Consider the following 14,178-nt stretch of genomic DNA (forward strand, 5'->3'; position numbering starts at 1 on the left):
AAGGTTATAATTGTAATTTTATCATCAAATTTTTAACTAAAATAACATTTTGTTAATTTTTTTAAAAAAGGGACATTTATTAACTTAATTGTTAGATTTAGGGTCATTTTGCATCTTGACCCGTTGTACTTTTTGAGCTTGTCGTGTGTCATGATTTTCGAGCTAGCCTATTTGTGCTTACGTATTGTGCCTTTCGTGCTTCTCATGCCATGCTTAAAGACATATTTTTCGTGTCATGTCGTGTTAATTTGTAGCATCAGGTCGTGTCGTACTCAAATCCATATTTTTTTGTACCTAGTCGTGCTCGTACCTTCCGAGTTTGTGGCGATTTTATATTGTGTCAAAAAATCTAACCCGTATTTACAACACTAGCTCAAATTAGCTCATTTAATTAAAGTGCTCTAAGCTGGTAATAACATCTCTGACAAGGGTTGCTTGTTGTTGAATGCTTGGAGAAAAAACAAACTAAAAAGTGGCACTTATGCCAATTTTTGGTATTAGTGTCATCCTCCTTTTTTATTTTTTAAATAAAATTAAAATAATTGATATATTGAATAAGATCATTGCTATTAGGCACCAGTGGTACCTAGTACTTTCTCGACATGTCACGTTGCGATTGGCTAGTAGTACTCCCTAAAAGCTATTATATTAAATTATAGAGAAATGCTAAAGGGCACCACTGGTGCCTAGCACCCTCCTACGTGTCAATATCGCTATTGGTGCAATTAAGTATCGGGTCCCATATAGTTTAATATAATAATTTTTATAGAGTATCGCTAGCCAATTGCAAGTCGACACATTTAGAAGGTGCTAGGCACCACTGGTGCCCAATAGCAATGCTCTAAATTATATGGGACCTGATACTTAGTAGGACCAATAACGATATTGACATATAGGAGGATGGTGAGCACCACTGATAGCCTTTAGCATTTCTCATTAAATAATGATGTGTTGTCCATTTCAAAAATAATAATAACAATAATAATGTGTGGGACCAAGAGTAATCTTGAGAAGAGTGCTTATTTATGGTTCCCAACAAATATTAGAAAAATAAAATAAAATATTATATTTTTAAATAATGTATAAATTTTTGGCATCTTTGAAAGTTATTTTTGGGAGGTGGACCACCCCTCATTTCACATAGCTCTAATTCTCATTTCTTAATAAATTAAAATTTATTCCCTCCCTTACAAAAAAATTATTCCCTCCCTTTATTTTCAACAATTTAAAATTTTGAAATCTAATATGATATTGTATTGTATAATTTATACTATGTTATAAACAGGGACGGACTCAAGTGTATTAGTTTGGGGGCTATAATCCCCACTAGCAAAAATATTGCCTTTTAAAAAATTAAATATAATTTTTTAAATTTAATAATTATAGATCAAAATCGTAAAAAAAGTCCCCATAAAATTAAATAATCTAGTAAGAATGATTATAATATAGGTATAAATATTTTTGAATGATAAATAAGCCCCCACAAAGTAAAAATTCTGGGTCCGTCACTGGTTATAAATATTAAAATACTAGTATTTATAACAGAAAAATTAGAGCAATTCCAATGTAAGCACCTTTTAAAAGCTAATAATTCTTCAATAATACATTATGATCTCTGTCATCCATATTATTTTAAGTCATTTAAAATTAGAGGTAAATTGAAAAATGCCTCTTTTGTTCATCAATTAATCAAATTTACCTCTAATTTTATATTTATTTGAAACATACCTCTTTTTATATGTATTGTATCCAAAATACCCTTACATAAGAGAATCACATGGAGAGTATCTTGAAGTGATAGGGGCAAAATTGGTACAATGTTTAAAAAAAGAAGTAAAAATGATAGATTTTAAAAAATAAGGTAAAAATAAAAGAGGACAATATAAAAAAGGTATAGAGTGTAATTTCCTCAAAAGATTTTGGGCCCCTAGGCTAGGTGAGCCCTAGGCACAAGCCTAGCCCGCTTATACTAGGGTTGAGCCTGAACAAAGGTTATTTGTTGAGGAAATTACAATGTATATCTACTTTTTATTTTTTATTTTAATTTTTACCTTTTTTTTATTACTCTTTAATTTATATACAATTTTATAGGTCATATCTAATTTTGATAAATTATGTGAGGTTATATTTAATTAAAAAAATATTTATCAATTAAAATTATTTTATAATTATATTTATTTAATGCGTAATAAAAAGAGACAATTCTCAACTTATTTCTTATTTTTTGATGTGGTTGAGTGCTCATAAAAAACAAGCTAAACAAGCTAAAAAGTAAATGCCAATTTTTGATATTGATGCTATCCTTCTTTTTATATTTTAAATTAAATTAAAATAATTAATATATTAAATAATGAAGCGCGTGGAATTATAATTCTTAAAAAGAATAAAATAAAATATTATATTTTTAGATAGCATAAAAATTTTCAGCATCTTAGAAAAATTATTTCTTTAATGGGACCACACATCTTTTATTAAAAAAAAAACAGATCTAACTCCAACTTCCCAATAAATTAAAATTTATTCTCTTAATTTCTAACAATTTATAATTTTGAAATCCAAGAATGAGAATGACTCTTCTCATGATTTTTTTTTTTTTTAAAGGAAAATCTTTTCATGTAGTTAATGTGAAACATCTTCCATAATTACCCAAACAAAAACATAAATTAAACAGGTTAAAATTTTTCATTATTAAAAAAATAAACAATTAATTAATTTATCTCAAAAAAAAAAACAATTAATTAATTAAAATGAAAAATAAAACCAAACTAATAATACGAAACAGTTAGTTACTTCCGAGTTCCAACTGGATAATAATAATAATAATAAAATTAAAAATGATCGACGCGTGTCATAATATGATTGGTGAAGAAGTTAAGAAAGAAGTTGAAGCTGAACTACTATTATTACCTCATAGTAGTTTTACTCTTTCCAAGTTTAGGATTCGGCTTTTGTTGTCACAAAACAAAAGGGTAATTTAGTAATTTCATTCAAAAGAAACAAACACGATTTATTTTTTTTAATATATAGTTTTTATTTCCAAAATTCCTGTAATAAACATAAATCTTTGTTAAAAGTTTAGACAGAAAAATCATACAATACAAAATTTAAATTTTATTTAAATTTTTATTTAATTTTTTTTTTTTGTATTATAAAGGTTTTTGTTTTAGTGAAATGATGGGTTCTCTTCTTCCATTTCAAGATCTTAATCTTCTTCCTGAGAGTTCCTCCGCCGCGGCAGCCATGGCAGCCACCACTACCGCCGCCGCCGCCGTCACCTCCGCTGCTACTGCTACTACTACTACTCCAAACATCCCTTTGAAAGTTCCTAAACTCGAACCTAAGCACGAACCGTTCGAAGAAACGTTACAGAATCCTTACCAACAACAACAACAACAACAAACCTTGCAATTTCTTCCTCAACTACGAGAAAGTACTCAAGAACAACCGTTCTTCTCTTCTTTACCTAATTCATCTCCATCTTTATCTCCAAATCCAGTATCTGATTCTCTTCAGCTAACCCCTTACGTACCTTTTACTGACCAAACCCTTGTTGCGTTTTCGCAAAACTCGGGTGACGAGAGCAATGTGTATTCGGAGTTTCATCGGATTTCGGAGCTTTTTAAAACTGCTTTTTCTTCTAATGGTGATGGGGATAGTCAGGTGTTTGATCCCGATTCGCGAGCGATTGTTCCGTTTGCTGAAGAAAACAACCAGGTTGAGGTCGCACCTATTGTTGTTTCGAGGAAGAGGGTTCCTCCTCGGTCTGCTGAGCTTGTGAGGGTTACGAATTTGGGAATCGAAGATGAGACTTATTTTCGTAACGTTGTGAGGCGTACGAGGATGGTATTCGATTCGCTTCGGGTTCTTTCTACGGCGGAGGAGGTAAGGAAACACGGTGTGGGGAATGCGAGACGATTGCGTGGTGATTTGAGGGCTTCTTCGTTGATGAGAGATCGAGAGTTGTGGCTTAATCGAGATAAGAGAATTGTGGGTTCAATTCCTGGGGTTTATGTTGGTGATTTGTTTTTCTTTCGTATGGAGCTTTGTGTGGTTGGGTTACATGGTCAGGTCCAGGCCGGAATCGATTATGTTCCGGCTAGTCAGAGTTCCAACGGTGAGCCAATTGCGACAAGTGTCATTGTCTCTGGTGGGTATGAAGATGACGAGGACGCTGGAGATGTGGTAATCTATACTGGTCATGGTGGACAGGACAAGTTCAATAAGCAATGCGCTCATCAGAAGCTTGAAGGTGGTAATCTTGCACTTGAAAGGAGTATGCATTATGGGATTGAAGTGAGGGTTATCAGAGGAATCAAACACCCAGGTAGTGTTGCTAGCAAAGTATATGTATATGATGGTTTGTATCGAATTATGGATTGTTGGTTTGATGTGGGCAAGTCTGGTTTTGGGGTTTATAAGTATAAGCTTGTTAGAATTGATGGTCAATCTGAAATGGGTAGCACCATTCTTAGGTATGCAGCATCTCTAAGAGCTAAGCCCTTGACAGTGAGGCCGGCTGGCTACCTTAGTTTAGATATCTCGGCGCAAAAGGAGAGCCTTCCAGTTTTGCTTTTTAATGATATTGACACTGATCAGGAACCATTGTTTTATGACTATCTTGTGAGAACTGTGTTTCCGCCATTTGCTTATCATCAATCTGGGACTGGTACTGGATGTGAATGCAATGGGGGTTGTACTGATGATTGCTTGTGTGCTATGAAGAATGGAGGTGAGCTTGCTTATGATCATAATGGGATTCTCTTGAGAGGCAAGCCTTTAGTTTTCGAATGTGGGCCATTCTGTCGCTGTCCCCCACAGTGCCGGAATCGGGTTACACAGAATGGGATGAAAAGTAGACTGGAAGTGTTTAGATCAAGGGAAACAGGTTGGGGAGTAAGGTCTTTGGACTTGATACAGGCTGGTGCGTTTATATGTGAGTATACAGGGGTTATTCTCACGAGGGAACAAGCCCATATTGTTTCAATGAATGGTGATAGCTTAGTTTATCCTCATCGGTTTTCTGATAGATGGGCAGAATGGGGAGAATTGTCTCAAATATATGATGATTATGTAAGGCCATCGTACCCGGCAGTGCCACCGTTGGATTTTGCAATAGATGTATCAAAGATGAGGAATGTTGCATGTTATATGACCCACAGTTCAACTCCTAATGTAATGGTACAGTTTGTGCTTTATGACCACAATAACTTAATGTTTCCACATCTGATGTTGTTTGCAATGGAAAACATCCCTCCTCTGAGGGAGCTCAGCCTCGACTATGGAGTGGCTGAGGAAGTGTCACCGAAGCTTTCTATCTGTAACTGAGTAAGATTTTAGGGCATGGTGTATTTTTGAATGATGCAGTGAAGTTATGGAGACATGACTAACGAGGTACACACAACTTTCTATCTCGCAATAGTTGAATTTTTGTTACAATCAAATCTGTGTGCACTTTTTACCTTCTCATTGTTGAAACTTCCCTGATGGTTTGTCTTTTGTATTCTTTGTTGTAGCTTAACTTAAATGTAAGCTTTGTTCTGTGTAACATTCTTTTATGACATCACAGAAGCAAGTACACTTTAGAGAGAGGCCTATTGAAATTTTTGTGAGATATATGAGTTGATGTGTATCATTACTAATTATTATACAATTGGTAGCATTGCAAATTTATGCCATGTAATTGGTTTGTTGTTTTGAACTTTTATACTAGCAACACTTTTATTTATATGAAATTATTAGATGGGATCTTATAATTTTCCATTTGATATAACTATATAATGTTTAACTTGCATTACTGTTTTTCTCCTTACTTTAAGGCTTACATGTCTAAAGTACTTTAAGGCTTACATATTATTTATAAAGTATAGTATATTCAGATTGTTGTTGGCCTTGTTCTTTCTAACTCTAGAATAGAGATCATTTTTTTTGGCTCTCATTCATAGTGCTACCAGAATCATTACTGGTCTATGTTTTTGTAATGTTTTCTAGGAGTGTAATTTCAAGTATGAGCTGAGTGAAATGTTTTTTTGCCTCATCAGCTAACTGACTCACTTTTAATGTATTGAGAGAGGTGCTTTGCTGTAGATCTCTACTTGACTTGAATATTAACATTTCTTCCGTAAGTGGGAGTTTATTGTAGAATAAGTGATAATCATGCTCTAGTTTTAATAAAATTGTAGACTGTTTGCAAGTTGCCAATTGATCGTGCTTTTCTCTTCTATTCGAGTAAAGGAGTTGCATGTCTGATTCAACATCTTGCTTCTGTAAAGTTGGGTTGGACAGCATTGAAAAGAAACTTATTATTAATCAACAATGTGAATTAATTAAATTTTGTATGGTACTGTAGTTGTATTGTACTAGTGGTTTTTAAATGATGAAGGTATACTAGCATCATTTCTGATTCCTATTACTACTAGTGGCATGGCAGTGGCTTGATGCTTTATCTCTCTTGAACAATTTCCTGCATCTGTTATATATAGAATAGAACAATTACGGGCTTAGAATGTTGTGTGTGAACCTCATTTGAAAATTCTAGCTTTTAGCTACTTGTAACTCAGGTTTTGCTCTGTGCTCTTCTACGTTGATTAGATTTAAGCAGAAGCTGATTATTGATCAACTTTAGACCAAGGTGGCGTTTAGTTGGAGGTAATGAAATAGAATGGAATACAAAGGAAACTAATTTTATTCCATTCCTTTGGGTGGTTGCATTTTAAAGTATTGGAATGTGATTCCAATGGAATGACTTTTTCTACTATTTTGGTGGAATGACTATTCTATTTTAAAATGAAAGGATAGACTATTGCAATACAAGATGAGAAAAAATTTAATAATTTTTTTTATCAATTTTTTATATACATTTTAAATTTGATTTCATTCCTATTCTTATACATTTATCCTTCCAACCAAACGCCATGTAAAATGGCTTTATGGGCAGCATTCTAGCTGTAAGTTTCTGTAGAAAGAAACCAATACAGAATTTGCTCAATGGGCAGCGGCGCAAGGAAAGCTTGTGAATTTTGCAGTCCATTTTAAAAAACTTGGAGCAAGGGGCTAAAATTAGTAGTTTCAAATGTTAAATGGGAGACTGATCAAAATCAAACCCATCTATCTATTATGAAAATGCATGAAAAATAAGCATCAGTTTTGCTTATTTAATTACTAAGTCTATACTGATAAGGTTTGTTAACTTGTAATCAGTTTTAATGCTTATGTATAACAGTTATTCATTAAGACAAACATGTCTATTGTGCTTTTCTGCATCTTGGTTTCTCTTTACTGCACATATATGCTTGAGCAAGCGAGCGAGTACAAGTAAACACCAATGTTGTTGCTTGAGTAGGCTGTTTGACTATGAAAATGTTATAGGAGCTTTTTAGTAAATTGTAAGTGGTGAGAAAGTCTATAAATATGTAATTGTGTAGCTATTATTGAATATAGAATGAGAAAATAGAACTTTGGTTCATTTGGAGTTTGGCACTCACTCGAAGAGTGTATTTTAGGAGATTTGTTCTATCTTAAAGAGGACCCGTTACCTAACATAGGCTTCCGCTTTCTTTAATTATTTTGTGATAGGACCCTGGTTTGGGTAATATGCCACATAGCACAAGTCATATGAGTATGTTATTATGGGTGGCAAGACTCGAATTCTTGGCTCTCTCCTAAAGAGCAGCGGCTCTCAATATAGACACTGATAAATTCCTTGTGCCTTGCCTATGTGGCATAATCCTATCAACTTGATGCTAGTTATACTTTTTTATAGGGAACCTCTTTGTGGTCTTAATTAACCTCAATTAGTTTTCCTATAAGTTTTGAGGTTCTGGAAAACTGAAAAGTAGTAGTACATAGGAACAAAGAAAAATGTTGTAACTGAACCTTTGTTTGCATTTGCATACACGACAATGTGTGCCTTTTCCATGATGTTTTTAGTTTTATTTATTTTGTATAGCTAAAGTGAAAGCAACTTGAATGTTCAAACATATTGAAGGAATAATCTCCTGGATACTATTCTGTATTTGTTTGTATACACTAAATTGTAGGAACCCTAAAAGTTGATAGGGGCATTTGATTTGAATATTATGAACTTCTTACTCATTAGTTTTTGTTACCTCATGCAGATGGGACTCATACTATATGTTGTACCAAGTTTTTTGACACGGCTTTCTGGTTTTTGGGTCCTCAAACGTTTTTTTTTGCAAGTTAGATGCTTCCAACTTTGAACAGTTCAATCCGAAGCTACTTTTTTGCGCCTTTGTCGGTCTACCTTAGTTGTGCCTCTACTGCACAATATTTAGATGTTCCAGACCAGAACATCAAGGAAATGAGGAGAAGCACTAGCTGCCTGTCATGAATGCTCAACTGTGTATGAAACTCTAGTATTTTTTTTAGCCTGTATATATATTAAATCCAAATTCGGATAAAACTTGTATAGTAACCGATGTTCATTACATGTACATCGAAATGTTAAAAGCAAGGATCTCATTTTGATGACTTGCATTTTCCTCTTTTTGTGAATTATACTATAAATTATGAGTAATTGAGAGGCATGTCCTCCCTATGCCCTGAAAAACTAAAATAGGCCAAGACTTTTGCTTAACACTGGTTGTTTATGGTATATCCAATCTCCTTGAAATGAACAAATTTATGTATATTTACACATTCTCCTTATTTGGGTTTAATTTATTTTGTTAAGAAGGGTAGCAATCTTATATCTTTTTCATAGAAACTTATGATGCTGTTTTAGAGATATTGAGATGAAGGTTTAAGGCCACTTTTAAGTATTAACTTTTATAATTACTACGCACAAGTGGTACCTAACATTATACTAATAAACTATTGACAAAGAATTGAAAAGGACATTCAAAGCCAACAGGTTATCTAAAATGAGTAATAAAGATGAGAGAAAATTGAGTCTTGAAGTTGAAGATTCTGTAACTGAAATAAAAAAGTAGAGCATTTTCAATTGTTTCAAGGACTTGTTTCTCAAGTCAATGATGTGTTTATATACATGTATACCAGAAGGAAAAAAGAACCCTTCAAAAAGAAAAAGAAAAAAAAAGTTTCATACAATTTGGAGAATCAACATGATGATTAGTAGTAAGATATTCTTCTGTAAAGCTTAGGAGGATAATGTTTTATTTTTCTCTAGTTGACATATTCTTCTGTAAAGCTTTAAGAGGATAATGTTCCATTTTTCTCTAGTTGACGAAGCCTTGCCCGTTCCATCTTCCGTTTACGCCACTCTTCCAAAGCTGAAATCGGTATATAATCCATCAGAGAAGGTAAAAGATAAAATCTCAACATACACAAGCATACAACATGAGAATCCTACAAGACTTTCGAAAGGGTGATATATTACTGAGATTTTCGAAGAAAATTACACAAGGCGAGGTTTGTTAGACAACAATGAAAGTACTTGAATCAAATGTTATGACGAATATCCTAATTTTCGAGTTCAAATATGGTGTAAGAGTTACTGGCTTTAGATTAGCAAAGACTCTCAGCTTCTAAAAAATATATTGCATGTTGTCCTCATCCCATGAAGTAAAGATATAGTACATATCTATTATCTTAGAACTGATCAACTCATTTTCTTTTCGAATTCGGGAAATAGTAATGCTAACCTTTCAAGCTATTTGCATCATTAATGGAGCGCAAATCCTTTAATCTTTTAGAGAGATCGGCTGCTGCAGTTTGCTTTGCATCCTTTTGTTGGACAGTTTCTGGTTCTGCATATGCTTCTTGCTGAATTTCTTTTACCTAAAAGAGCAAGACCAATTCATATCAAAGCAGAAAAACATTATGTCCTTAGATTCCCACCAAGAGAATCACTTCATCCCACCTATTGACATACCACTAAGACTATTTGAAGAAAGAAGAAAGAAAAAGGAGTAAGGACAAATCAACTGTAATGCTGAAGCCATACCCTTTTAATCAGTTCAAAGGGCTGCATAGCAAGACGAATCTCTTCGCATTCCTTGATGTATCTGAGTTGAGCTGCAGTTGGAAACTTACATAAGTTTCTTGTTTAATCACCAAACCAAGTGCTCATGGCAACTGGTTTATGTACATACATAAGCAATGATCATACAATTTACAACTAACGATCAAAGTCATTCAAATGAATGATGTTCATTCATTTCAAATGATCATAATCACCATCTTACATAACATTAATGGTTTGATTAGAGCTATGAAACTCCATGAGTAGCCTTCAAAAAGTTAAGACATTAGATACATTACTCTTCAAAAGGAACTAGTAAAAAAATCTATTTTAAAATATACAAACTACAAATATGAATTTTTGACAATTTTGATGGATGAAACTATAACCAAAACTCCATAGATTGGACTTACAAGATAGAAAGAACTACTTTCCCTTCATAACTTAAATTCTAGCTTTTGTTCAATCCTAATATTCATCTTCTAGAAAAGGACCAAGTTTTACTCAATTACAAAAACTTAATACCCGAATTTCCAACCTAAAATCCGCAGGAATAAACAAAACCCACAACTTTAATAATTCACGGTTCACAAATTCAACGAATAACAAGAAAATTCGATTGTGGGTGAGCATTATTTTCAAATAGCTACAATACCCAGATGGAAAAAATGATTCTTTTTGAGAAATCTATGCAGAAGAGAGAGAGAAAGATAGATAAATACCTGAATTAAGTTGAGAGGTGGGAATTTTGGAAGGGGAAGAAGAAGAAGAGAGGAAGCCGTGAAGCAAGAAGAGGGCTAAGACCACATTGATAAAGCACAAAGAAACGGTGGCGATTCTGAAGGACAACCTTGGTTTCCATGGTTGCCGACCCTCCATTTCTCTTTCTTTCTTCTCCTTTTCTCACTACACCAAGTCACCAACCCCATAGTCATCTTCACTTTATTGCAGAAACTAGAAACTAGAAAGAAACTACACTAGACTTCCCAAATTCCTATTATGCCCCTACACTATAGAAAGGTTAGGATTGTAAAAACAATTTAATTAAATTCCGGAATTTTTTTTTATTTTTTTAACATATTAACTAATTTTATTATTGAGAGTCAAACAATACATTTTTTTAAAAAGGAGAGTCAAACAATACATTGGTTATCATAATAAGAAAAGTTTCTTCCAATCAAGAAATCTCATTTTTCATTTGTAGTGCATATCTTGCTAACCCATGTACTGCAGTATTATCTTTATGCATCATATGTTGAAGACATACACCTGGAAAGACAAATATCAAGTACCTAATAAATATAAGAGAAATGCTAAAGGGCACCAGTGGTGCCTAACACCCTTCTATGTGTTAATATCACTATTGGTCCAACTAAGTATCGGGTCCCATATAGTTTAATATAATAACTTTTAGTGAGTATCACTAGTCAATCGCAAGCGACATGTCTAGAGGTGTCAGGCACCACTGGTGCCCAATAGCAACGCTCTAGATCTAATAATACAATCCCATCGGAAGACACCCTCAGAAAGAGAATTGATTAAATAGACAATGATTCCAGCATCACTCTCCACAAAGAAAACAAAAAAAAAAAGCCTAATTGCAAACACCATTTTAAAGCATACAAAATTGCTAACGCTTCAGTTTTCTTAGGGATAAAAAATCAGTCAAGGATTTAACAAAATATCTCAATGAAAAGCCATCAGAATCACAAACCAAAGCCCCAAAACCAATAGTACCGTTTTCACAACAAATAACAGCATCTACATTTAACTTTAACAATCCAACAAGAGGTGCTAATCAATGAATAACTCGTGGGGAGATAGAAATCTTAGCTGTTTGCTTATGTGATATTTGTCCCTAAAGCGAACTATCATAATATTAAAATGTCTAACTTAAAATCGTTGAAGCATTCCTATTGGGGTACCATATTTTTTTTTTGTTACGTTCAGTCTAAATGCACCAAACCAGAATAATGAAAACACAAAACAGATGTAGTGAAGACACTAATAAGAGATAATTAAGATTGTCGATGATCTTCCAAGAGATAATTCTAAAAAATTTAGTTACACCCTCAAAATTTATAAAAACATCATATTTAATCATTTTTATTTTATGTAAAAAAAAATATATTTATTTATCTATGGCATTAAGATTCAAGGTAAAATTTAGAATCCACATTTTTAAAAATATTTAAAATTAATCCCATAAAATATTACTATTCCTATATAATATTACCTCATACCAAACACACCCGAAGAGTATGTACTCATGCGTTTTATTTAAATATATGATACTTTATATTTTTAAAAATGCTAATTTGGTATTATGTATGGAAGAATAAGTTAAAGCTAAATACGAAGCCATTTTAAAAATATGTGAACAAACTTGGGGAATTTCATTTGAAAAACAAGTTTACCAAACGATTAGTCCTAGTCAATAAATTTTGGTACCTCACCTAAACTAAAAGCCTCAACAAGGAAGTTGTGTTCTTCTCCTTTCCCCTCATAACATGAAAAAAATTATGAAAGATTGATAATGTATTAATAATTTGTGGGATTTATGTTATGAAGGAAAGTGCTAGATAGATGGGAATATGAGTTTTACCTTATGTTTAGTGTAATTTTTTAGGTGGAAATATAGTGGGTCTCACCGAATTTTAATGGGTAATATGAACTCTTTTGTACACTAAAGTTTTACGTTATTCTTCATCTTAACTCTACTCACAAATTCTTAGATCAAAACAAACACTCCCTTATGGTATTTATTACGGGGATAAGTGTTTGTGATGTGAGATCCTTCGAAGTAAATCTTTTTACTCTAAAAAAAACTTGATTTGTTGAATTTTTTTAGGTGAGAATGTAGTGAGTCCTACAAACATTTAGTGGGTAAAGTTAATAACTTTATACATTCTTAAGTTTAATTTTTATCAAAATATGACTTAAAAATAACATGACCTGGAGGTGTTTATGACCAAACTAATTTATATTTTTTTATATCTATTCGTGCTAAAAATTAATTTTATGATAGTTATGTTTAAAAAAAATTGATGAAAATTGAACTCAAAGTACTATTTTTTACCATTTTAAAAAATATAGGATCGATTTGTTAGTTCATAAAAATTGAAAAACTAAAACTGACTAGACCCTAACCGAATTTTCAATTCTATGCCATTACCAAATTTGGTGGTTAGTTTTGGTTACAATTTTTTTGATATGGCGATCAGTTTCAATTTTTGAAAAAAAAAATGGTTAAATCAAAAAATTGCCAAAATCTCCATAAATCGCAAAAAATTGTCAAAAACCGCCAAATTAAAAAATTGCAAAAAACTGCTAAAAGCCGTATGTTAGGTTTTATACGATTATAATTCTAAACGATCGATTATAAAATTGGTAAAATTTACCATAACCGACCGAATTCCATCCATACAATTTGTTATTTAATAAAAAAGATGTAATTTTTAAAATTGTATTAACGAAAAAAAAAGTGCTATACCAAAATAGATATAAATGTTAAGGGAAAAAAAGACATAAATAAATACTTATTTTGGTGTACACAAAAAATAATTAGTTTTTGTTTTTTCCAAATGATAAACAAGTAAATAAAAAGCGTGAGCGGCAGGATTCGAACCTGCGCGGGCAAAGCCCACATGATTTCTAGTCATGCCCGATAACCACTCCGGCACGCTCACACCCATGAAACTAAAACCACATATTTAAATCATAACCACATTATCACACTTTATGTAAACTAAAGAGTAATAATACTTTTGGCTAAATTTTGTTGTTTTTTAGTTTTTTAGTAATATTGAGGTTGCGATTTGGGTTGTGTGTTATACTTTAAGTTTGTATTTTAATTTTTATTTTAAAGATTGTCATTCTAATATAACTGTATTTTTTAGTTTGGTGTTGTTATGTTTTTTCAGTTTTGCTACCTCTTTGAGGACAATTATTATAATAGGAAGGTTTTTTTTTCAATGTGACGGGGTATTTTTCGAAAACGTTATAGCTTTATTGTCTAAATTATCGGGGGTAGTTTTGTCCCATGTTGCTCGCAATAAGAATTCTGCAGCTCATGGTTTGACAAAATATGCCCTTCGGTTAGACGATAAGTTATCCTGGTTTGAGGAGGTTCTACCATCGATTGTAGTTTGCTATATTGTTAATCATGTGTGACTTTGTTCACCGCGTAAAAAAAAATAGTTTATTATATGTATAAAATAATAATAAAAGGGTTTTTT

General features: G+C 32.6%; 2 protein-coding genes and 1 non-coding gene across 4 annotated transcripts; 1 reads left to right on the top strand and 2 right to left on the bottom strand.

Moving 5' to 3' along the window:
- The first annotated feature begins 3,038 nt into the window (after positions 1–3,038).
- Positions 3,039–8,593, top strand: LOC115721977 (histone-lysine N-methyltransferase family member SUVH9). Its single transcript, XM_030651097.2, has 2 exons — positions 3,039–5,391; positions 8,115–8,593. The coding sequence occupies exon 1, from the start codon at positions 3,172–3,174 to the stop codon at positions 5,323–5,325; it is 2,154 nt and encodes a 717-aa protein (XP_030506957.2). The 5' UTR covers positions 3,039–3,171; the 3' UTR covers positions 5,326–5,391; positions 8,115–8,593.
- A 339-nt stretch (positions 8,594–8,932) lies between these two features.
- LOC115721978 (uncharacterized) lies at positions 8,933–10,945 on the bottom strand. Of its 2 annotated transcripts, XM_061103733.1 has the most exons (5): positions 10,663–10,878; positions 9,923–9,993; positions 9,621–9,756; positions 9,173–9,248; positions 8,933–9,119 (listed from the first exon to the last, which is right to left on the bottom strand). In XM_061103733.1, exons 1-5 carry the CDS (start codon positions 10,817–10,819, stop codon positions 9,116–9,118), a joined length of 444 nt encoding a protein of 147 aa, XP_060959716.1. In that variant the 5' UTR covers positions 10,820–10,878; the 3' UTR covers positions 8,933–9,115. The 2 variants fall into 2 exon arrangements, with proteins under 2 accessions (XP_060959716.1, XP_030506958.2); XM_030651098.2 differs by having other exon boundaries at positions 8,933–9,248; positions 10,663–10,945.
- A 2,602-nt stretch (positions 10,946–13,547) lies between these two features.
- Positions 13,548–13,629, bottom strand: TRNAS-AGA (transfer RNA serine (anticodon AGA)). Its single transcript has one exon. It is a non-coding gene; the product is annotated as a tRNA-Ser (tRNA).
- Between the last annotated feature and the right edge of the window lie 549 nt (positions 13,630–14,178).

Source organism: Cannabis sativa, chromosome 9 (genome assembly GCF_029168945.1).
Source record: "Cannabis sativa cultivar Pink pepper isolate KNU-18-1 chromosome 9, ASM2916894v1, whole genome shotgun sequence".
Lineage (NCBI taxonomy): Eukaryota > Viridiplantae > Streptophyta > Magnoliopsida > Rosales > Cannabaceae > Cannabis > Cannabis sativa.